This window comes from Bubalus kerabau, chromosome 4, assembly GCF_029407905.1.
Source record: "Bubalus kerabau isolate K-KA32 ecotype Philippines breed swamp buffalo chromosome 4, PCC_UOA_SB_1v2, whole genome shotgun sequence".
Lineage (NCBI taxonomy): Eukaryota > Metazoa > Chordata > Mammalia > Artiodactyla > Bovidae > Bubalus > Bubalus kerabau.
The window spans coordinates 166,769,978-166,795,941 of NC_073627.1; the positions used below are offsets into that span (position 1 = coordinate 166,769,978).

The following is a 25,964-nucleotide window of genomic DNA, read 5'->3' on the forward strand; positions in this document are numbered from 1 at the left end:
AACATGGGAAAAACAATCTTAACACAAAAAAGTCATGAAAGAAATGATTAATAAATTTGAGTACAGAAAGAATTTAAAGATTGGAAACCAAACAGGTTCTTATTAGTTTGGTTTGATCAATTAAATGGAAAGTCATGCCTCTCTGGGAAAAATTGAGGCAGTTGTAGTTCTTCTGACATGCAGTTATTCCAAAGCACAACAGTAAGACACAAGTCAGTATATAGAAACTAGTGGTAGTGGTTGTCTCTGGGTAGGGTCCAGGGCAGGAGAGTTTCTTTCCATATATGTGTGTGTGTATAGTGTTGAATTATAGTTCAAAAACTTCATTTTGAAGTTTTGCCTTCTACACATTAGTTAATGAAGGTACGTTAAAAATTATACCACATGCTGCTGCGTCGCTTCAGTCGTGTCCAACTCTGCGTCCCCATAGACGGCAGCCCACCAGACTTCCCATCCCTGGGATTCTCCAGGCAAGAACACTGGAGTGGGTTGCCATTTCCTTGTCCAGTGCATGAAAGTGAAAAGTGAAAGTGAAGTCTCTCAGTCGTGTCCGACTCTAGCGACTCCATGGACTGCAGCCTACCAGGCTCCTCCGTCCATGGGATTTTCCAGGCAAAAGTACTGGAGTGGGGTACCAAATGCTAGTTTTACGCTTACCAGTCATGTGGAGTGTTAGGATGTCAGGCACTTTTTGGCAGCAGTAACCCTGCCCACAGAACCTGGGGATACAAGGATACTATAAGTAATTTATGAATTCAAAGTTGGATATTTCCGTTGTCTTGCTGTGCTGTAGGGTTTTCTCAGAACTGAAGTCTACTGAGTTTTGTTTGTAAAATTGGGACACAGGTATATGTGTATATTGTGTCTGTGTATGTTGTAATTTAAATTGCTAACTGCTGTCTTGACCAGTTTTGTGAACCTCATTTTTCTTTGGCCTTCTCTTCCTGGTCTTTCATCATCGTATTCGTGTCTACTTTGTTTTCTAGACTCATCTTCTTCAGTTGCCTAACAAAAACTTAATTCTTTTGTTTTTTTAATATATTTGGGAGATCAGGAGATGCCTCCTCTGCCTTTTTTTTTTATATATATATTATTTGGCTGCAGCAATTCTTAGTTGTGGCATGTAGGATCTTGTTCCCTGGCAGGGATCAAACCCAGGCCCCTTACATTGGGAGCATGGAGTCTTGGCCACTGGGCCACCAAGGAAGTCCCATGAAAACTTAGTCCTTTTAAACTGGTTTAAAACTTGGTTATAGCTCGGGTCTGTCCTGCCTCTGCATTTTTTTATGCTATGTTCCTTGCCTGAATACTTTCTTGCAGCTTCTGTTTTCGGAACTTAACTATAAGATCTAAGTGAAATTCTACTATATAAAGACTTCCCAGGCCTTTCCAGCCAAATACAGTTTCTACATGTGCTGTTTATCATGTACAGCTTTTGGTATTTCTTTGACTGTGATTTGACTTACAGATTATTTGTAAGTTATTTAAATGATGGATTTTCAGAACAGAATGAGTATTAAAATTCTTCCCAATCCATAAATGTTATGGATAAAGCTTTGGGTTTTAATCTGGAAGCCTTTTTAAACACTGTAGCCAGACTTATACATTTAATTAAAACCAAGAGTCTGTACAAATTGGACAGCTACTAAGCTTTAAGGTAAATTTTACATACTTTCTGATACATGATTTTCTAAAAACATTTTACAGTACATCAGGTGATTCTTCTCGGTCAAACCTTTTTGAAGATGCAACAAGTGCACTTGGTAAGTATCTACATGGTGAATTACTTTATAAGAGGGAAGAGGCTTCATTTCTCTAGATCATTTTCATGGTTGCTTATAATCAGGTGGTTAAATGATTTAGATAATTCAGTGTTACTGAAGACTTTGTAAATTAATGTTCTATATATTGAATCATTTAAATTGTGCTGTTAAGAGTTAAGCATACTTCTTTCCTTAAAGCAGATATATTTTCCATTTTCCAAATATGGGTTTTAAAATGAAGTTTAATCTGTGTACACATTTATTAGGAAGTGTCTTTGAAATGAGTATAAGATGTTACTAAATCTGTCTCACATTTCATCTTTATTCATTCATCTCCAGCCTTTATTCCAGGTTGTAGCCCTGTAGGTCCCCATCTGCATCTTGTTGCTTGTATTGTACTTACAGTGAAAATGCTGTTTTATCCTGACTTTTTACCTGTTGAGTAATGTCTTTCCATCTTCCCTTCACACGTACATCTGTCAGAACCAGTTTGGGTGTTTTGCCCGTTTCCCATTGTAACTGTCCCTGGGTTACAGTTGTAACTGGGTTACGCTGTGACTGCCCTGGGACAGTGCCTGCTGTAGGTGCTTGTTGTCGATGGTTAGCTGGCAGCCCTGCTCCTGCCCTTTGGTACTTTTCTATACCACAGGAAATGGTGGGGAGGTGGAAGACTGGAGCAGGCGGGGGTGCAGCTTCCATCGAGTATGGGCTTCTGGATGCCCTGTTAGCCGCTGCAGCAGCAAGTTTCCAGCAGCAGTAGTATCACGCAAGATACGGGTTGGCCCTCTGACCTAATTGAGCTTGAACTCTATGATGCCCTGATTGCCATGTAAAAAGCACAAGGTGCAAAATAGTTGTTTAATCAACCTAAGATCACCTGGGTGTACCAAACCCGCATTCATACCTGTGAGGACTTTTTTCTGGGATTACCCTGCTACCATACGAGTATGAGTTAAGTGTCTAGTAAGCAGGAAAACAGAAATCACTCTTATTTCAAACAGTAAAAGCTTAATCTTAGGAAATTGTTACACAGGTTCTGGAACAGCTCAAGATTACCCAGGGATGTGTAAAATGCTCTGTAGCCTCAGAGCTGAAACCAGCCTACACTCCCCCCTGATGCTGTTGGAGGCTCTGGCTGTCGCTGTTAAGCTTCAGTTGGAATGCGTTGATGCTGCCTGGCAGGAGCCCAGGAATGCACAGCTCTAGTTGCTCCTGCTGTGGTCTCTGGTGGTGATGTCTTACCTTTTACATCTGCATCTCTTAGAACTGCTATTATGATCTCAGGATCCCTTAGCCCTTTAATCTTTAATTTATCCAGTCTTTATGTCGATACCCTGCTTCTTTAAATGTTTCTTCTTTGGCTTCTGTGACGCCTCTCTTTTCTTGAACTGTATCTCTGATTGTTCCTTCCTCAGGCTTCCTGGTTAATTCTTTGTATCTTACCTGGCCCTTAAATGTATGGGTTTTTTCTAGGGTTCTGCTCTAGGTCATTGTTCAAAGTTCAGATCATGGGAATAGTAAATAACCACCCATACACAGTTGACCCGTGAATAACACAGGGGTTAGGGCCATCAACTCTGTGTAGTCAGAAATACATCTATAACTTTACGGTCAGGCCTCTGTCCATGGTTCTGCATCTGCAGATTCAACCAGCCATGGATCATATAGAAGTATGCTAGGAATGCAGTTATCCAATTATTTGTGGACCTACACAGGTAAACCTACATTGTCAGCTGTACTTTTAAGGATTCTCAATGTTAAAATTCCAGTACACATATCCCTCTGACTTCTGAGACTCATTCTTTAAGCTGCCAGCTGGAAAACCTAAAACCTGCATAAACTCCTTAGATTCAAGATTGACAAATTTTTTATTCCTCCATCTGATTCTTCTCTTTTGTTCCTTTCTTGCTTCCATCATCATCCATGCTCTACCAAAGTATTAGCATCAACTTTGACCTCTTCCTCTCTAGACCAATGAGACTAGGAGTCCTACCGATCTCCTTCCTAAAGTCTCTGGAATCTTTGTTTCTACTACCACTTAATTGCCTCAGCTGACGTCCCTCCCTTCCTGATGCTCTAGTATTACTCTGTTAAGTGGTCTATTCCTTGCCACAGTGGAGTTTCTAAAAGGCAGGTCTAATGAGGTCATTGTTCCTTTCACAACACCTCCTATCCTATATGATAAGTTCAGAATTCATTCTTAATCACATTTTCTTCACTATTTCTTCTGTCTCATTAGCTCTGTCTGATGCTGTCCATTGTCCCTAATTTTCCTAGGAGTCATTTCCCTTGTACCTTTAGGATCTAAAATGTACCAAGCCTGCATGTAGACACTTCTATTTGAGTTTTTATAACTTGACTAATTAGGCATGGCATTCAGGATTAGGTGTGGGAACTCTAGGGTCTAGACAGCTTGTGTTTGTGTCTGCACCAGGGCTTAATAGCCATTGATCAAATTGTTAATCTTTCTAATAAGCCTCAGCCTCATAGAATTCTTGTGAGAATTGAGTGAGAAAAACACTGTTAAAATAGTATAGTTCTGATACTCCACAGCACATAATTTTATTATTGATAATGTTTTCTTTATCTGAGAACTAGATTACAGAAAGTATACTGACACTTGAGTGCTTTGTGCTAGAATTGTATCAGTGGGTAATTAGAAGTTTGAAATAGCTTAAGTACTTAATGGAATAGGAAGGGAAAATTCATTAAACAAGATACCAAATGTTGAATTTGCTCAGTGATACTTAGTTTTTTAAGCTATACTTTCATAGCTGTTAGAACTTTATTGAAAATTTTGCTATCAACAAAGTAAAAAGACAACTTATGGAATGGCAAGAAAATACTTGCAGCCATATATATGTATATGATAGGTTAACATCCTTGATGTATAAAGAACTCATACAACTCAATAGTTAAAAAAAAAAAAAAAAAATGGGCAAAGGAATTGAATAGATACTTCTCCAAAGCAGATATACAAAAGTCCAACAGAAATATAAAAAGATGCTCATCATCACTAGGAAAACTTGTTAGGACAAATTGTTAGGAAAACTTGCTTTAAATCAGAGTGTTGTCTGATATTTCCATGAAGAGTGAGTTGAGGTTGGAGAGATCTCTGGGAAATGATTTACAGAGATAATTTACCATTTTATATGGTATGAGAAATTCTGACTTTCTCGCTTCCAACTCGTTTTCCCCTCTGCTTTGATAATAAAAGGTGTCAAAGGAAAACAGCTTATTACAGCACAATTGATTGCTTGAAATGTCCCCACTTCTTGCTTTCAAAAATCATTTCATCCATCTCCTCTTCCAGGTTGCCAGCCTCTGTTATATGTTTGTGCTACCTTTGTGCTTGATGTTTCTATTCTGTGTTTAACATACTGTATTACTTTCCCATTGCTGCTCTGTATCACAGCTTAGTGGCATAACGCAACACATTTATTATCTTATTGTAGTGCTGGAGGCTAGAAGTCTGACGTGGAGCTCACTGGACTAAAATAAAGGGACTAAATCATTGGGCTAAAATCAGAGCTGCATTCCTTTCTGGAGACTCGAGGGGAGAATTTGTTCTGTGTCCTTTCCAACTTCTAAGAGACTGACCACATACCTTGGCCATAGCGCCTTCCTCTGTCATCGGAGAAGCACATAGCATCTCTGCCCCTGCTTTTTTCTCTAACTTGCCCCCACTTATTTCTCTGACCCTCTCATCTGCTTCCCTCCTGCTTTTAAGCACCCTTACCATTACATTGGATTACCCACCCAGGTAATCCAGGATAATTTCCCTATCTTAAAGTCAGCTGATTAGCAACCTCAATTCCCTTTTGCTTTGTAACCTAACATAGTTTCTAAGGATGGGAGGAGGTGGATTATTCTCCCTACCACATGTGTGTTGTAGTAGTTATATGTGTGTTTTACTTACTCATCGTTAGGTATTCCTAACACTGTAGTGCCTGACAGTGTATACATACATACATACACACTGAAATTATGTGGAGAATGTTTGTTTATTAAATTTTCTTTCTCTTTTCCTCTTTCCCTTCTTCCATCCACACACACATCTTTTTTTAGTGACAGGTCAGTCTTACGAGAATATGGTAACTGAGATCATGTCAATGGGCTATGAACGAGAGCAAGTAATTGCAGCCCTGAGAGCCAGTTTCAACAACCCTGACAGAGCAGTGGAGTATCTCTTAATGGTGAGAAACATTTTGCTTTCTTTGTTCTAGTTGTTTAAGGATGAAATCTCAAAGAAACAGAAATTTTAAAGAAACAATAGCAGTTCATAAGATAATGGTGATGTATGCTCATTTGCATAATGCTTTTATTGGGTTGGTTTAATTAATTCTTTTATTGACATTTATTGGGTTTTCTAAAAGTTCTTTTGGGGTTTTCCATTACATCTTACGGAAAAATCAGAGCAAACCTTTTGGTCAACCCAGTATTTTTCTTAGTGAATTAACATTTTCTGTTAATAAAGTATAAGTGAAAGTGAAGTCGCTCAGTCGTGTCCGACTCTTTGCGACCCCGTGGACTATAGCCTATCAGGCTCCTCCGTCCATGAGATTTTCCAGGCAAGAGTGCTGGAGTGGATTGCCATTTCCTTCTCCAGGGGATCCTCCCGACCCAGGAATCGAACCCGGGTCTCCCGCATTGCAGGCAGACGCTTTATTGTCTGAGCCACCAGGGAAGCCCCAAACAAAGACCGGTAATGCATTGGCCGGGAAACGAACCCGGGTCTCCCGCGTGGGAGGCGAGAATTCTACCACTGAACCACCAATGCTGCTAATAAAGTATAACCTCTTCTAAAAGATTTGTGATAAGACTTTGAATCAGAAAATGTGACTAAATGGATTTTAAAATTGGCTATCCACTTGGAGTAGTAGTGTCTAACCTAGTTACATCATCGTCTAAGGATGAGAGCTGTGTGTTAAGAGGGCTAGGGGTGGGGCAGGTTTTAAAACTAATTGAATCCAACATTTTAGTAGCTCTTTTTGCCTGCCAAACATGATCCTGAATGTACTATGTAGAGTGAAAGTTTCAAGTTGGAAGTCCAAGTCAAATTTTGTACTATGTAAATTTTTGTAATTAGTTGCTAGCTTTTAAAAATTGGGAGAGAGTGCTGAAAATTTCTGATAATCTGATTTATCTGGACAACTCAGATCCCAGATTTTCACAAGGGTTTAGGGAAAATTTTAGGTTGTAGACTCCTCTACTAATAAAAGTTTTTGAGAAATAGATTGTTATGGGCATGAACTGAAACCCTTGATATTTTATGACAATGAATGTCTGTTTTACAAATGTGACGCAGATCAAAAGTAAATTGTAAAAGTTTGCAGTAATATTGTATCAATTTTTTAGTCCTAAGATTTTATTCTGCAGTTGTCGTAGGTGTGTTAGAATATTATCAAAAGTCTGAATTACCCTAAACATCATCTCAGATCCTAACTCCTTGGAGAATACCGTCCACAGTTCAGTCCATTACCTTGTTTCTAGTTGCGCTTCTGGTAGAAACTCCTTTTCAGAGAGTAGTTTCAGAAGAGTCCCCATCATGAGCAGATAATTGCTTCTCTTCCGGTCATTTCCTGCTTACTGGCATGAGGTTCAGAAAATCTTAACATATCATTTTATCTTTTGAATTCTTTTTCCCATTGTCCACTTGAAAGTGTGTAAAATACTGACAGTTCATTTAATTATCAGTTTGAAATTGAGGAATCATACTGGATTGAGAGTTATTGTGGATCGGTTTATGGTTGCCCCTCATTCCTCCCCAAAAAATGTGTATTACATAAAAACATTGCCTTTCCTTTTATAGAAGGGCTTTAATTTATACCTGATTTTGGAATTCTGCATAATTTTAATGTGTTATCAAATATTTTGACCCAGTAGATTTAAAATTTTGAGGTTTAAAAAAAATGAATTACTGTTTTCACAGTTGCTACTATTTAGCATCAAATGCAAATAAATAGATGAGAGGTTCATGGAAACAGTTGATCCTTTACTTTCAGTTGAAGCAGGCACCTGTTTTGATGCTTTGAACTGTTGCTAGTTTTTGATAAATCTATATAAGTGAAAGTGAGTGTGTAGAAAGAAGAAGTAATGATCTAACAAAAAGCTAAGTCCTGTGTGTGAGAATTTTAGGTAGATCTGTTGTAGTGGTGATTAACTTTTACTTTAGCTAACTTGTTTGAGAATTTGATGGAGGCTTTTGGACCCTCGATCTGTATATAGTTTGTCTACACTTGATAGCTCTTCATTTAAGGGTTTGAATTGGTGGGTGGTTCGCAGTGCCTAGAGGGAACATCTAATATAGCAATTATTATCCTGCTATTTAGTGTCCTTCATTCTCTATATGTTTATGATTTTGGCCTCTGATTTACTGGGAAGTGGAAGTGATTACTAGTACCATCTCATATTTATATGCAGTATTTTCTCCTCTATTCCCTTTCCAAAACCTATAAAGATTACATAAAAATTTGATAGCTATATGTGAGAAGTCTTATAAATCATTTTTATCAAAATAGGGTATTCCAAAAATCTCAGTGCAGTTTTAAGTTATAACAACTTCAGAAGATAAATGTCACAAACTTAGAAAAATTATCACCCAAAACTTTAAGATTCTTTTATACCCATTTACTTTTTCCTTTCTTTCTTCCTTTGGGCCATACCATACAGCTTGTGGGATTTTAGTTTCCTGACCAGGGATTGAACCCATGCCCTTTGCAGTGAAAGTGCGGAGTCTTAACCACTGAACTAAAAAGTCAGATATGTCCTAATAAGATTTGTGTTGATATTTTGAAAATTTAAATAATTAGCTTTTTAATGTTAGACAGTATTATATGTAAGTTTAGGATCTTGCCTGATACTTTGGTGTTAGATATTAATATGTGTTGCTGTATAAACATCATTTCATGATTTTTTTTAATAAAATTCCTTTATGTCTTAGATCTACACTGTCTAGTTGGGTAGCTGTTGAGTACTATTAAGTACAAGTAAGTTAATACTTAACTCTTTTTTAAGTGTCTTAGTACCATTAGCCACATTTCAAGGTCTCAGTAGCTACTTGTAATGGGTATTTTTATTGGACAACATAAATATAGAGGTGTTCCAAAATGGTAAGTTCTGTTGGGCAGTGCTGCTGTATATAATAGCAATATGGATCCATCCATACCACATTGAGGCCATTTCTGATCTTGAACATGTGCAGATTTTGTTTGTCTTTATCCTTTGCTTTGAATGAAGCAGACATCTGTTTGATGCTTTTAGAAATTAGACAAGGATATTGAATAGACTTATAAAGTCTCTTATTCTGTGTAATATTTAACTAACTTTGAATGATGAGCTATTCTAAAGCTTGGGAATTCTGTTACAGGGAATTCCTGGAGATCGAGAAAGTCAGGCTGTGGTTGACCCCCCTCCAGCAGCTAGCACTGGGGCTCCTCAGTCTTCAGTGGCTGCAGCCGCAGCAACTACGACAGCAGCAACTACAACAACAAGTTCTGGAGGTAAAGTGGCATCTTTTGATGGGGAAGAAATGGCTATGAGTCTTCAGTGTAAAATAATTTAACCTGAAGTACTTTTGAGGTGAGGTTCATTCTCAGAGCATCATAATTCTTAAAATCTCTTTTAGTGTTAGAGAAAGGCCCAGAAGAAACTATACTATGTGGATATAAAAGATACACTTATATTAAACTTCATCTCTGCAGTTTTGGTAAAGGACATATTCTGTTTAGCTCATTCTAAGGAAGAGATGCTTCCCAGCTTGCATTTAGTGTTATATTCCGAAGCCATTCGGAATAGTTTGTGCACCTTGTCTCTTTCTCTCCCTATAAATATCATAAAATATAATTCCAAAGCCAGTAGGATCTTAATGGTTATTATAGAACCAAGAAAATGAAACCTAGTATATTTAATATCTTGTATCTAGAGGTGAGAGCAAAGCTTGAATTCAAGTATCTTTACTGACTAGCACCCAAACTTGGGTTGGCAAAAGTTTGCCTAGAAAGCAAAGCCTAGAGCCTGTGAGAGGCCTGGGAATGTTCACTTTCATTCCTTCTTCTGTAAAATTGATAAAGTAATTCAAACTGTTAATTTTGAAGGGATCATTCCTTTATGTATTTACTAGCTCTAATTATGGCAGTCAGTTCTGGTTCATAAAAATCCCTAAGCACTTTGTGTACAGTCTCCCAGAGGATAAGCTTTCATTTCCTGAGATTCAGCATGGAAATGGAGGAAGCAGAGCTGTGGTTCAGGTTTGGGGTACTGTCCCGTTCAGTGGCACTTATTGGATAACTTAGTTTCTGAGTCTTGTTTTCTTCTGTAAAACTAGTGTTACACAAAGAAGAGTAAATAACCATGCTCTGTGGCCATTTTAATTTGAACGATTGTCTTGAATAATTCAGGAGATAAGAACATACATTAGAAAATTCTCACTAATCTTCGTAACCTCAAAAGCATAATTCTTTCGTATACAATTAAAGAGGGTAGGTTTTTTTGTGTTTCTTAGTTTTGGTATATATATTTCTTAGGAACTTTTGCGTATCAGAAACAACTTTTAATACTTTTTATAGAGTATATGCAGGGCACAGGTTCTCAGTATTATTTGATAAATTGAGTGCCCAAGGCAGTTGTAGGAAAACTTCCTTCTTTTAGTGTTCTGTTCTCTCTACATTGTGTGCTCTGCTGAGTCGCTTCAGTCGTGTCTGACTCTTTGCAACCCCATGGACCGTAGCACGCCAGGCTCCTCTGTCCATGGGATTCTCCGGGCAGGAATACTAGAGTGAGTTGCCATGCCTTCCTCCAGGGGATCTTCCCAACCCAGGGTTGAACCTGCATCTCTTATGTCTCTTGCATTGGCAGGCAGGTTCTTTACCACTAGTACCACCTGGCAAACCCACTCTCTACCTGAGCTAGTAGGAATAATTTCTGCAGTATAAGACTTGCAAGTTGGTATAATTTGAAGATTGTCATTACTTACTTCATTTTATATACATCTTAGAACTCAAATCATTTTTTTTCTTCACAGTGTTTGCTGTCTAAATTATGTTTGTTATTGTTTAAAAATATTCCTGTTTATTTTAGGACACCCTCTTGAATTTTTACGGAATCAGCCTCAGTTTCAACAGATGAGGCAAATTATTCAACAGAATCCTTCCCTGCTTCCAGCATTGCTACAACAGATAGGTCGAGAAAATCCTCAGTTACTTCAGGTGACTGTTTAATCAGTTTCAAAAATGGTTAGGATGTTTTACATTCTGTACAAGTCAATGGGCACTCCTTCCCCTCTACCAGGTGTATAAACTGTTCTTCCAAGCTACCCTCAGGAGAATGTTATAGAGGTACTGACTGATAAAAAGAGAATTGGGGGTGGGGGGTGGTTAATTTAGTCAAATACTAAGTTTGGGAAACACTTTATTAAAGAATATGAGAAACTCACGCAAAAAGAAATGTTTAATTTTCTAAATCTGTTTTTCTCAAGCTTATTACTTGAGGCGCAGTGCCTCCTAGAAAACACACCTGTAGGCTTACTTTAGTGCTCAGGCCATGAAGTATTTGAGTTTTGTGTAGCGTTCCACTGCCTCCTAGTTGTGGAAGATAAAAGTATATAGACATAAATATAATTTTTCTTTTAGCCATCAAGTAGTTTTTTAATAGTAATGGGGTAATGGAGTGTTAAGAAATTGAATTCTTTTAATTCTTCACTGTTTACCTCCTTCAGAAATACTGAGTTTCTTTAATGCACAAGAAATCACATCCTTCCAAAGACCGACTAATCCAGAATCATTCTAAAATAATGAAATTGCAGAGTTGTAGCTTTCCTTTTTATTTGTATTAGAGTTCTTATTTTCCTGGAGGTACTTTATATCAACGTGTTGTTCTTTTGTTCTTTAAATCACTGCAGCAAATTAGCCAACATCAGGAGCATTTTATTCAGATGTTAAATGAACCAGTTCAAGAAGCTGGTGGTCAAGGAGGAGGGGGAGGAGGTGGCAGTGGAGGAATCGCAGAAGCTGGAAGTGGTCATATGAACTACATTCAAGTAACGCCTCAGGAAAAAGAAGCTATAGAAAGGGTGAGTTTAAGTAAACCTTAAAAATTCAGTTCCTAGTCACACTAGCCATGTTGCAAATGCTCAGTAGTCACTGGGGCTAGTGGCTCCTGCGTTGGGTAGCCTAGATATAGAGTATTTCCATCGTGGAGGATAGCTCCTATTGAGCAGGGCCAAATAGATCATTATTCATGTAGGGATTGCAGTGGAGACAGTCTCTTCTCAGCCCTACTCTCCATCATGTTCTTTGTGAAGCCCAAGGACCAGCATTAAATACCAGTCTAGCATGAAATTGTTATAAATAAATCAAGCTAAAGATTTCATTGATGTTTTAAAATTCAAGAGGAAAAAAGTATATGCTCAATTCAAGATTATCCTTTTTTAAATTTATATTTCAAATTTTATTTTACTGTTGTCTCTAAGTGTAAATATGTGTGTGTGAATTACATACAGTATGTATAGTGAGTATCAGAAGCTGACCCTTGGACCCTCTCTCACCCTTATCAGGTCAGCCCATAGGCCGTGCCAGTGCAGTGGCCTGGTCTCTGTGATACGGTGACCAGCCATCGTCTGCTCTGGGCCCCATGTAAACAGAGAATCATAGTGCTTGCCCTGTCTTATCTTACAGAGTGTTTTGAGGTAGAAATCAGAGAAAATGCATCTTAAATAACTTAGAAAAGCATCTGAGCTTTGTCTTTATGACATAACATATAAGTGTTCAAGGTTTATAACTGGTATTTCTTAAAAGATAATTTATATATTGTGCTGTTTTACCCCCTCAAATAATAGAAATGACAGTTGACAATTGCCTCACTTGTTCTATAGCAACTTTTTTTTTTTGAGACTGTCAGTTCTTGATTTCTGTGTTGGAGAAATTTTCTTTTTGTTGCTTTTGCCTTTGGTGTTGTACAAGAGAACATTGCCTTACCCAAGGTCAGAGGACTTGAGCCTGTGTTTTCCCCAAAGAGTTTTTTATAGCTCTTATTACACTTACGTAATGAAAAATATCTATGCTCCATTTGAGTTAACTTTTTGTTTATAGTGTGAGGTATAGGAGTCTAGATTGATATGTTTCGCCTATATAATATCCAGTTGCCCAGCACCATTTATTGAAAATACTTATTTTTATTCTTTGACACTGTTATAAATAGAATTGTGTTATTTTTATTTATTTATTTATTTATTTTTGGCCACACCAACACATATGGGATCTTAGTTCCCTAACCAGGAATCAAACCCATGACCCCTGCATTGGAAGCACAGAGTCTTAACCACTGGACCATTGGGGAAGTCCCTAGAATTGTTTTCTTAATTTCAGTTTTTGGATTGTTCATTGTTATATGGAGATACAATTTTGTGTATCATGCAGTTTTGTATACCAAAACTCAATTTTGTTTGCCTTCCTGAACTCAGTTGTTAAATCTTAATTTGTGTGTGTTCCTTAAGATTTCTATATGTAAGATCATTTGAAGGTAGACACAGTTTTGCTTCTTTTTCAATTCAGATGTCCTTTGTTTATTATTATTTACATATATACTTACTTGCTTCATTGTCCTGCTAGAACCTCCTCTATTGAATAGCAGTGATAAGAGCCAACATGCTTATCTTGTTCTAGATAGTAGAGGAAAATGAAATATTAAGTCTTTCACCATTAAGTTTGATGTTAGCTGTGGGTTTCATTAGATTCCTTTTATCAGGTTGAGGAAGTTCTCTTCTATTTCTGTTACATTGGATGTTTTTATCACAAAGGATGTGAGGTTTTGTCAGATTGTGTGTTGAGATGATCATGTGATTGTGCCCCTTTTTCTGTCAGTATGCTTTGTTGTGCTGACTGGTTTTTCTGTGTTGGCTCAGCCTTGCATTCCTGAGGTGAATCCTCTGTGGTCGTGGTGTTCAGTGCTCTTTATGTGTTGCTGGAGTTGGTCTGCTGGTGATTTGTTGAGAATTTCTGCATCTTCATGCATAAGGAGTATTGGTCTGTAGTTTTCTTGTGGTGTCTTGGTCTGATTTTGGTGTCAGGCTAGTACTGGTTTTATGGAGTGAGTTCCATTCTCTTCTCTCCTTTGGAAGAGTTAATGAAGAATTGGTGTTAATTTTTCTTTAAATTGCTGGTATGGTTCACCAGTGAAGTTATCTGGGCCTGGCTTTTGAGGAAGTTTTGTGATTACTAATTAAGTCTCTTGTCATAGGACTTGTTCAGGTTTTCTGTTTTTTTTTTTTTTCCTTGAGTCAGGGTGGTTTTTGTTTTTCTAGAAATTTGTCTGTTTCATATATGTTGTCTAATTTGTTGGCATACAGCTGTTCTTAGTATTCCCTTATTGTTGCTTTCATTTCTATAAAAAGTAATTATAATGTTCCCACATTTATTTCTGATTTTAGTCATTTGAATTCTCAGATTTTTTTTTTCTTGTCAATTCGGTAAAGGTTTGTTAATGTTGTTGATTTAAAGGGAAAAAAGCAAGAGTTTTTGGTTTTGTTGAGTCTGTGTTTTTCTAGTCTCTATTTTATTTCCTTCTGTTTGCTTTAGTTTCCTCTTTTTTTTACCCCCTAGTTTCTTAAGATGAACTTAGATTATTGGTTTACTATCTCTTGTTACATAGGCATGCCTTGTTTTATTGTGCCTCTCTCCGTTACATTTTGCAGTTAATTCCTTTTTTACCAATTGAAGGTTTTTGACTGTCAAGATGATGGTTACTTTTGACAATGAGTGTTTTTAAATTAAAGTATATACATTGGTTTTTAGACATCATGCTGCTGCACACCTAACAGACTACAGTATAGTGTAAACATAACTTATATGCACTGGAGAATCAAAAATTCTTGTGACCTGCCTTATTGCCGTATTCGCTTTATAGCAGTATTCTGTGACCGAACCTGCATTATCTCTGAGTTATACCTGTAGATATTTACAAGTAGAAACTTCTGCAAGAACTGCTACAGCAACATGCCATAAATTTTAGTGTATTGACATTTTATTTTCATTTATCTCAGAGTATTTTCTGATTTTGTCATTTTTTGATCTGTAGGTTTTTTAGGGTTTTATCAATTTCCACATTTATGAATTTTCCGAATATCCTTCTTTTATTGATTTCTAAGTTCATTCCATTGTGGTCAGAGAACGTAATTTGTGTAACTTTAATCCTTATAAATTCGTTGGGGCTTGTTTTGCGGCCTGACATGGTCTTTGGAGACTGTTCTGTGTATCCTTAAGAAGGTGTACAATTTGCCATTCATTGTTCGGTGTTCTGTAAATGTTAGGTCTGGTTGGTTTATAGTATTTTTCAGGTTTTATACTTGCATGTCTTCTGCCTTCTCTTATCTGTTACAGAACTTGGGGATATTGACGTCTCCAGCTATTGTTGCATTTTTCCCTTCAAGTCTGTCAGTTTTTGCTTAATGTATTTGGGGGCTTTGTTGTTCTGTTTGTTTATAATGAAGTCTTTTTGATTGTTTTATCATCATAAAATGTCTTTGTTTTAGTAGCAATTTTAATCTTAAAGTCTGTTGTCTGATGTTAATATAGCACTTCAGCTCTCTCTCTGTGATGATTTGCATGGTGCATGTCCTTTTCCATCCTTTCACTTTCAGCATACTGTGTCTTTGACTCTAAATGTGTGTCTTACTGTAAAGCATAAACAGTTGGATTGTGCCCTATTTACCTTTTACTTCAGCTAGCCCAGCTTTAATGTGGACAAGACCTAAGTAACAAAATCATTTTTGAGTTTCTTGTCCTTATATGGATGAGTATAATCATGCTGAATTAGGAGTTTTGCCTAGTTTTTAAAGGCCCTTTCTTGATATAGTCTAATGCAAGGGACAAATGTATGGAACCTGGGGAATTAGATTAATTCACCTGAGTGTGTTTAAAGGCTTTTAAAAGCAGTGATTATTGAGTTGCAAGTGATTTTCAATAGACTAGGAAAATTAAATGGATCATATCACCTTTTAAAATGCTATAAAAATTAAGCAGATAAAAACAATATTGTAGGTCTTGATTTCAAAAGTATGTCATGTAATATTACTAATAATTGACCACCCATTTTTGTAGTATGAAGTGTTTCATAAAGCAAGGAGGTTAAGTTTGACCCTAATTAAGGATATGGCTTTTTTTTTTTTTTTTTTTTTTTTTAAACAAATAATTGGATTAGGTAGTTAAACTCACCTCCATCTCTGGTTGCTCTCATCCATAGCTTCACCACTTATGTACTGAAAGCCATTGGATTTACAGATTTCTGTAGGGTCATTTATTTTTAAACTACCACAGCAGCTAACTTTTAGTATTAATGCCAGTGAGTGTTATCAAAGTATCTATTTAGCATCAAAATTTTAACTAGGAGCAAAGAATTTTGTAAGTGGTTACAGGAAAGGGCCCCAAGTTCTATCTGCTGCTGCTGCCGTGAAGTCGCTCAGTTGTGTCCAACTCTGTGCGACCCCATGGACGGCAGCCCACCAGGCTCCTCTGTCCATGGGGTTCTCCAGGCAAGAGTACTGGAGTGGGGTGCCATTGCCTTCTCCAAAGTTCTATCTAGCTCCTTGAATTGGACAGCAGCTCCATAATCAGGGATGAATTCATATAAAATTCTCAAGGTTTTTTGCATCCCTTATAGTATGTTTTCAAACAATGATGACCTCATAATATGTTTTCTTTCTTTCTTTCAGTTAAAGGCATTAGGATTTCCTGAAGGACTTGTGATACAAGCATATTTTGCTTGTGAGAAGAATGAGAACTTGGCTGCCAATTTCCTTCTACAGCAAAACTTTGATGAAGATTGAAAGGGACTTTTTTTTTTTAATCTCACACTTCACACCAGTGCATTACACTAACTTTGTTCACTGGATTGTCTGGGATGACTTGGGCTCATATCCACAATACTTGGTATAAGGTAGTAGATTGTTGGGGGTGGGGAGGGAGGGATCTAGGATATAGGGCAGGGATAAATACAGTGCATGTCTGCTTCAATTAGCAGATGCCGCAAATCCACACAGTGTGTAAAATATTATACAACCAAAAATCAGCTTTTGCAGGTCTTTATTTCTTCTATAAAACAGTAGGTAACTTTTCCTAGGTTTCACTCTTTTTAGTGTACTAGATCCAGAAATTTAGTGTAATGCCCTGCTTTATATTTCTTTGACTTAACATTGGTTTCAGAAAGAATCTTTGCTACCTAGAATCTACAGTCCCTATTTTATGGCAACACTGGATAATGGCTTTGTGAAATTGGGGGAAAAAAATGGGAGTGACTGTAAACAGAAATGCCAAATTATTGATGGTTATTGTTGCTGCTTCAAATAAGTATAAAATTAATGTGTAAGAAAGCCCATTCTTTCATGATAAATACTTGGGGTTGAAGGGGGGAGATGGGAGAACATTTTCTTAAGATGAAAATAATTAACTGCTATTTTAAATTTCTTGATCATTGAATGTGAGACCCTTCTAACATGATTTGCGAAGCTGTACAAGTATAGGCAGAGTTATTTTTCTGTTTACATTTTTTTTTTGGTTTATTTTGGGGGGTAAATTGGTAGCTGCCTAATTACTGTTTACTTCATTGTTATATTGCAGTAAAAAGTTATAAAAACCACGGTTGCATGTTTGCTTTTGATGTATCCCTTTGTGGAGTTAGCACTTTGGGGCCAATGAAGAAATGCAGCATTCACTCTCCCTGTCTTCCCCTTCCCTCAGCAGAAATGTGTTTGTCAGCAAGTCGTGAATTCCAACTGCTGCCTCTTTTAAAACCCACAAAATGCTGATTCAGTTCAAGATTAATGCAAATGTCTCAAAACTGGGTTTCTGATATTTGTAAATGTTTTTTCCTTAATTAGATAAGAATGTATGACCATTAAAGTTGTTAGGATTATTTTGCTTTTGAAAAGAGAAGGTGGACAGAACTACAATCCAGCATCTTTTATTGCATTGGAAAGACTGGCAAAATCTTTTGGAAGGGTTGGGAGATGCAGCTGGAATAGTACTTTGGAAAATATACAATCAAGATATCTCATGGCATATTAAAAGAAAAATCTTAATAGCAATGTTGGCTTTTATTTGGATTTTTTTCATCTCAGCTTTTTTCTTTGGAATCTCCTTTGTTGGCATTGTTATTTGATCATGAAGAGGGGGCAGGTGTGTCTACTTGTTTTATTTTTTTCAGCTCTCTTTTCCTGAGTATTAAAAAGACTAAAGAAATAATTTTTTTTCTACCATCTTATACTGAGTTAAGAAGATGAATTTGCACAGATTTTATCCTACATAATCTCTTAATAATCCTTAGCACAGTTTGGTGATGACTTTTAAGCTTTTACATCATGCACTCATAACCTATCTCTTATGAAAATAAAAAAATTATGATTTTTTCCCATGTTAATCATGTAGTTTAATCTTCATGTGTTTATTCCATAAACACAACAAGACCTTTGGACTTTGTATTACCTGTATGTTTTATAATGGATTGTGCAAAAATGTCTCAGAATAAAATGAGGATTTGTAAATATGTTCATCTTTCGAGGTAGAGCAATGAGTTGGGAAGAGGGATGGCATTTCTGGTGAGATAATGGAGTATTCGTTTATTTTCACGATATTTTATCTGCTACTTAATTGCTTAGAGCATAGTGAAAACTAGAAAAGGAGAGAAAAAAACAACCAGCAGCCACCTCTTCTTTTCTCTGGAAAGTGACAGCAGGAGGTGATCGATCACATGGAGCTTTTGTCCTTGGACAGCAAAACTACAAATAGTGGGATTAATAATCACCAGAACACAGTTCAGGCCACGTTTTGGCCATTCTTTGCAGTGCTCTGTTTATCTGCGGAAAGAATCAGCCGTGACACCATGAAAGAAATGGGCTTTATGTGGCCTTTTGCTGTTACCTTTTAATTTACAAACATTTTGGTAAGTCTCTTAATCTAAGTGCTACATGACTTTGGAATTTTTGCCTTGGAGGTATTCTGTCATCTGTTTCTTGAAATCTGTTGATTGTTCAGTTGCTCTGTGGAAGACCTGAAGAAGCTTAAGTTTATACTTGTTAAACTCTTACTGCCGTCTAGTCAAATATATTTTTACATTGTTTAAAAATACTGAAGTGTTCCACCATATGATTTTTTTTCTCCTGTACTCAATGGCTAGGATTCTAGAGAATTAATTATAAAATATTTTCAATATATCCAACATGGCATTTCTCATTTTTTAAAATTATTTTACTGTATAGAATCTTAGATTGGAAATGGATAGTGCCCCATCACTGATCCTTCTGCTTTCTTTGTTGGTGGTGAATTAGGGTGTGGAATGCCCTGCACTAGGTCGGTTTTATTGGGTCTCCTGTTTGTGTTCACAGTGAAAACATCAACACAGAGATGGGACACTTCCTAGAATGTATATATCAAAGTTCATGGGGGCTTTAGAGATGTCAGGGAGTTCTCCCTTTTCCAAACCTCTTTTTTTGTTTTTTTTTTTTAAACATCAGCCAGCCTGAGATAGCTAATTACTCAAAAGCAAGCAGTTTCCAGGAGTCCTTCCTGGCCACATCTGTGTTCTGCTGAACTGCCTGCTGTGCGGCTCAGGTACAGTGTGTTCTTCCAGTTGACTTCCCACTGTCCTTTTTGTTCCACTTTGTTCTAAGCCCGGGGCCAGCAAACTGCAGTCTCAGGAGCCAAATCTGGCTCGCTGCCTGTTGTATGAGCCATGAGCTAAGAATGGCCTTTACAGTTTTCAGTATTTTGTTTACAAAAAGGTGAAAAGATTCAAATTCCAGCGTCCATAAATAGTTTTGTTGGCACACAGCCATGCTCCTTTATTTACATATTATCTATAAGCAGCTACTTTTTTGCTAAAGAGGTTTGCTGTTGAATAGTTGCCACAAAGACTGTGGCCAGCAAAACCTAAATACCTTCTGGCCCTTTACAGAAAGCTTTCCATCCTTGTCTTAGATTGCACCTATCCCCATCATATGTTAAATTATGATGCTTTTCCCCCTTTTATTTGTCATTCTGGGCCTCTTGAGGTCTTAACTTCAGTTTGCTTTGCTTGTGACCATCATGGGGTCTTTCAGAGGTGTGGTATCACCCCCACATATTCATTATCAAAGGGAGGAGCGCCTGGTGTGCTAGTCTGGCATGTTTGTGATGTTTAAAATTATTCTTTGCTATTGCTATACTATTTCTTGTGCTTTAGTAAGATAACTAAATAAAGCACCAAGTGAATAAGAAAGTGCTATTCTCAGTTGTGTCCAACCCTTTGCTACCCTGTGGCCTGTGGCCCACCAGTTTCCTCTGACCATGGAATTCTCCAGGCAGGCATACTGGAGTGGGTAGCCATTCCCCTTCTCCAAGGGAAATCTTCCCCACCCAGGGGGTCAATCCTGAATCTCCTGCATTGCACGCAGAGTCTTTACCATCTGAGTCACCAGAGAAGTCCAAAATTCAGCACTAAGCGGTGTCAGAAGCACTTTGCATAGTGATGACTCAGTCAGAACAGAAAAGTCAAATGAATGCATCTGGGAATCTTTGGGCCCTGGGATCAGACTTGGGTCCGTAAGAGGGAGCATCTTAACCACAGCTGGAAGAGTGGACGGAACCCTGGAGGGAGGGGGAGAGCAGTTGGGAGCAATGGTGACAGGGAGGTAGGGAGCAAAGCTTGGACTTCGGGAAGAGCGCTGTGCACTAGCGTTTGGGGAGCCACACCAAATAGTGACAGATTGGTTATAAAAGATCTTCCCTATCATATAGTTAATATGACAAACCTGGTCCCTCAAGAAGGGTTTGCACTGTGAAGAGGAGGCTAGGAGGACCAAAGAAGCATCACTGGTGACGAATTTGTTTCACATGTGCTGTGGATTCCACAGTGAATGGGAATGTGATCTTTGCCATTGAGCTCAGTTTACTATGACAGAGACTGAATGCTAATAGATCCTTCAACAGATACAGCGTAGCTGGAGCACAGACTTCTGCCTCCTGTCGGATGCAAACTTTTTCTGTTCTTGTTGCACTAGTAGGCTTTCGTCCTCTCTCCTCGCCTGGCTCAGAATGAGTTACAGATGTTGGTAGATTGTGTTCTCTCCAGACCATGAGGTGGTCTTCAGGTACCTGGCGAGCTTGGCCTCCCAAGGAGCCATGCCAGTTTTTTCCAGTGTTTCAACTGTTAGGTTTTCTGTGATGAAAACTGAGCACTTCTACACTTAAACTGGCTGTAGATGGCTTCCTGTCAATGGTCTTTCACACCTAAAGCCTGCGTCTGCCAGGACTGCTTGTTGGGCTGCAGCCTTAAGTCTCAAAGGGTATTTGAAGTGGATCCTGAGTTTTGTTATTGACATCTTCCATCTCTATGACAAAGTCCACATTTGTCTCAGAATTCTTAAGAGTGTCTGGCAGTAAATCACAGAAATCAGCTGGGTTTTATCTGCCAACAGATTAGAAGAACATGATAAGTTACCTCAAAATTGGTTAAAAATTGGATGAGAATGAAAGGGGCTGGTGAGGCTATGCCTTAGAACAGCTTAAGGTTAGAATTTGTATGTGGCAGGGGATGCATTTATGAACCCTGAAGTGACTTTTTTTGTTTTTCTTTGCAGCTTTTTTACATTTTAGTCCTATTTGTTGATGGCATTTTGTGGGGTTTCCTTTGGTTTTGTTTTTGTTTTCAAATTTCTTTTTGGTCAATAAGGTTGCTTCTGCTTGTTTGATTCATTTAAGGTAATATTTATCTCCACTTTAAAATAATTTTGTATCTTGAATTTTGGGGTTATAAATTTTATGCTATGTTTGCATTTTTGCAAAGAACCTTAATTTTTTCATCCTTACACAATTTCAGACTTACAGAAAATTGTGGGAACAGCACAAAAAGCTCCCAATTAAACCACCCACTACTTCCCCACACCCGCTTAAGTTTTGCAGTTGTCCTAGTAATGTCTGCCATAGCAGAAGGCTTCAGTCGAGAATAATACACTGCATTTGGTTGGTTTCCAGGCTATACAGTCCTTCCTTGATGTTTGGGAGCTTAACTTGTTTTTTTGGGTTTTTTTTTGAGATTACAAGGTGCTTGTCTTATGCAATGTCCCTCAATTTATGTTTGGTGTTTCCTCATGACTAGACTCAAATTATGCATTTTTGGAAAAAGTACTGCTATGCCCTTTCCAAATGACATGGCTTCTTTATCTTTTTTTAGCATTCACTTGTATTCTGACATTCTCTTTGCCTCATTTGTAATCTGCATTCCTGTATGGACTCTATTCCTGTTTTATTCACTAGTACATAATCCATCATTATATTGATGCTCAAATTATCCTGTTTTTTTCTAAGATTTATTTCTTTGGAGATGGAGCATTTTTAAAGCCTTTAATTTGTTACAGTATTGTTTCTGTTTTATGTGTTGGTGTTTTTGGCCATGAGGCATGTGGGAGCTTAGCTCCCCGACCAGGGATTGAACCCCCACCGCCTGCACAGAAAAGTGAATCTCAGCCACTGGCCTGCAAGGGGAGTTACTGTCCCGTTGGTTTTGTTCTTAAAGCTAGTGTCTGTGTTTGGCATGTCCTTATCACTCTTTTGAGTATTTCCTTACTTTCTCACACAATAATATATTTCAGGCTCTTGTACTGGGTTGGCCAGATAGTTTGGGGAAACCGGAGTGAACTTTTTTGACACACCCGGTATTCTCTGTGCACCAGCCCTGGAATTTGCCATTTTCTGCAGGAAGCTCTGGTTCCCTTTCATGCAGATTTATGTAGAAACCAGCACTTTGTTCTAGGTGTGCAGAGTTGTTCCTAGAGTCTCACTGCTCCCAGGCATTTCAGTAGACATGTAGAAAATAAATACACATATGCAAACAGTACATCTGTATTCCTATGCCTGCACACAGATACTGAACATGAGTTCACACTGGTATTCCCTTCCCTTTTTTTTGTAACAAGTTACCATCTTTTATTGAAGTACAGTTGATTTACAGTGTTGTGTTATGTTCTGGTGTACAGCAAAGTGACTCCAGTATATATGTATACACATATATGTAATATATTTTATATATATTTTTTCATATTTCCCATTCTACGATTTTCCAAAATGTAGTAGTTGTATCTGTTTAGTTTATCCGTGCCCCCCCCCCCCCCACTGCCCCTTCCCTTTTGGTAAGGAAAACTTTGTTTTCTATGTCTGTGAGTGTGTTTCTTTTTTGTGAATAACTTCATTTGTATCATGTTTTAGGTTCCACATATAAATAATATGTCTTTTTCTTCCTGACTTCCTTCACTTAGTATGATAATCTCTTGGTCCATCCATGTTGCTGCAAATGGCATTCTTTTCTTGGACACTGAGAGACTTAACTGCCATTATGCTCAGTATGTTTGCTTACCTGTCACCTCCTCTGTATATAAACAATCTGTTTAGCCACTCAGCTGCCTAAGTGTGTGTTTCCGGTGCTAGTGGTGGTCGGGGAGACAGCAGGAGGAGCAGACAAGTGGAGGGGAGTGCATCCCCAGGCTGGACTATTCATGGCTCCCCCAGAAATGTGCTCCGCTGTGTCTTTGTCTTGGCACATGCTACTCTCCTCCTCATGCATTCAGCAACTAATGAGCAGTTGCCCAAGGCCTGGCAAGCATTCGGTTTGACATTGTTCCCACCTCTATTACTGATTCCTCAGTGTTCAAAACCATACAAGACCCCATTTGATCATGACCTCCTTTTCCCTCCAATTTGAGCCAGAGACCTGACCTCTCTGTTCCCTCAGCCACTTGCATCTACTCTGAAGGTGGAAATCCTGAGTTGAAATCGTCTATTTGTGTCACCCATTAAACTATGCACTGAGTGAGCAAGCATCTGACGGGCTCTCTGAAGTCAACGCCTGTGTCTTTCATCTCCGTATCCTCAGGACGAGGGGAGGGTGGGGGTGCTGGCAGCACCGCACGGGTCAGCAGGCAGCGTACAAATGATTGGGCCGACCTTGGTCGTTTCTACTAGGGTTCCGGGTCCTTACCAGGCCTGTCATCCCCTCAGTTCTAAAAGCCAACTTAAGAAGTTTAGGGGCAAAGGACAGAGTCCCAGAGTCTGCTCTGTTTTTCTCTTCTCAGCCCAGGGACCTTGGCACCAGATTCTGAAGACCTGACACATAATACTGTCAGCTGGCTGGTTGTAGGGGCAGCAGAATTCTGTTGACAGATTCCAGATGGGTCCGCATCTGAGACATAAACAGAGCAGACCGACAGCTGCAGTCCCAAGAATCTCAGGCTGGGGCAGGTCAGAGGGACCTGAAGATCTGGGCTTGGAGTTTGGCCTGGATTTCTGTCTTCACGCCCCATGCCAGCTCTGTGACTCCAGCCTTGTGTCCAGGTTTCCTCCTCTAAAGCAGAGCCCACCTCAGAGCTTGCTAGTAGGGGTCAAGGGAGAGAGTAGATTGGAAAACATCATTCCCAAGGCCAGGATTGTTTGATGTGGTTGCAGACTGCCTGTCCTGGAGGCTGGGAGTTTTTTGCCTTTCTGCAATGTGAGGAGTGGCTGAATGATTATCAGTGGTGCTGGGTGCACCTCCTTGATCCCTGGGCGCCTTGGTCCTCCTTAGCTGTTAGCAGCTCAGCATTCCCATGGGGGCTGGTGGGCTTCCCATTCAGCTGGTCAGCATGGCACAAACATTGGCAACACCACATAAGCTTTTCATGTCTACACACTTCCTGAGCAATGCTGGCTTTTCTCCTGTCAGTTTCTAGGCCGAGGAATTGGCAGCTATGTCTCTGAATCGAATTTGGCAGAGAACCCAGCACAATTGCCTGACAGACGACCCGCTGCCCGTCTCACCCATCCCTCGGGACACTCCATGTGCCCTTTAGATTTCCTCTGACAGTCTCCAGTGTGCCAGGGGCATAGGAACTCAGACTGGAACGGGCCTGTGGGTGCCACCCAGGGACCAAGCACCAGGCCGCTTTCATGCCTCATCTCTAGCCTCCACTTGAACACTTCTAGCGATGTGGCCCTCACTACCACCAGCTCAGACCTCCTACATTCCAGACACTCCAGGATTGTCAGGCTCCCCTCTCCCCTCTTCCTGTCCGGGTAGTAGGCCATCCTCAGGGCCTGGTTCCCTTCTAGGGGTTACCCTGAGTCAGTGGGCCAACCTCTCAGGTCTTTGAGAAGAGTGACTGTGCCTCCCAGACCACCTCCCACCCTTACCCTTTGGCCAAGTCTCCTCCATGCTGAAAAAAAATCCCTCACTTGGAATGAGTTACGCCAGTGTTAAAGAATCTGCCTGCAAAGTGGGAGACCTGGATTCAATCCCTGGGTTGAGAAGATCGCCCTGGAGAAGGAAATGGCAACCCACTCCAGTAGTCTCTCGTGGAGAATCCCCATGGACAGAGGAGCCTGGTGGGCTACAGTCCAGGGGGCCGCAAAGAATCGGACATGACTGAGTGACTAAGCACAGCACACATGACAATGTTATGCTGATGAACGCAATACTTGAGGCAGGGTGTAAGCACTGCAAACTGCTAGAGGAGCTCTTACCTCCCTTGTTCTGTGCGTGATATTTCCATTAATGCTGCCTGAATTTGAGCTTGCTGGTTTGACAGGCCTTGGGTTGAGCAGCTGTGCTAATACCAAAGTTTTCAAGATACCCATGTGCTTGGAGTCCACATCTGACCCATGTTACAGAAGCATAAACAGCCTCCCCAGGCTTGTATATGTGTGTGTGTGTGTGTGTGTGTGTGTGTGTGTATATATATATATATATATATATATATATATATATGTCTCCTAGCTACTGAACAAAAGCTGTTTTCACAGAGTCCTCTTTGGGCCCAAGAGAAGGTGGCTAACCTCTACAAATCCAAGTGTCTCACCCTGTGCTGCATGCTTTACCTATACTAGTGTTATCGCCAATTTACAGATGGATTAACTGAAGTTTCAGGGATTCCCTGGTGGCTCAAGATGGTAAAGCGTCTGCCTGCAATGCGGGAGACCTGGGTTTGATCCCAAGGTCAGGAAGATCCCCTGGAGAAGGAAATGGCAACCATTCCCCTACTCTTGCCTGGAAAATTCCATGGATGGAGGAGCCTGGTGGGCTACAGTCCACGGGGTCGCAAAGAGTTGAACACGACTGAGTGGCTTCACTTTCACTTTCACTGAGGTTTCAAAAAGGCCAAAGCTACAGTTACTAAGTTGCAGAGCCAGGAGGCAAACACAGGTCACCCTT

General features: G+C 39.2%; 1 protein-coding gene and 1 non-coding gene across 2 annotated transcripts in view; one reads left to right on the forward strand and one right to left on the reverse strand.

The window, feature by feature from the left end:
• The window catches only part of RAD23B (RAD23 homolog B, nucleotide excision repair protein), a 44,300-nt gene extending 26,462 nt beyond the window's left edge, over positions 1-17,838 (forward strand). Inside the window, exons 5-10 of the mRNA XM_055579239.1 lie at positions 1,708-1,763; positions 5,832-5,959; positions 9,133-9,265; positions 10,842-10,969; positions 11,662-11,832; positions 16,468-17,838. Of these exons, the coding sequence (XP_055435214.1) occupies positions 1,708-1,763; positions 5,832-5,959; positions 9,133-9,265; positions 10,842-10,969; positions 11,662-11,832; positions 16,468-16,581 (730 nt within the window). The 3' untranslated portion in view covers positions 16,582-17,838. The remainder of the gene's footprint in view (positions 1-1,707; positions 1,764-5,831; positions 5,960-9,132; positions 9,266-10,841; positions 10,970-11,661; positions 11,833-16,467) is intronic.
• TRNAG-CCC (transfer RNA glycine (anticodon CCC)) lies at positions 6,473-6,543 on the reverse strand. Its single transcript has one exon. It is a non-coding gene; the product is annotated as a tRNA-Gly (tRNA).
• Positions 17,839-25,964: the final 8,126 nt, after the last annotated feature.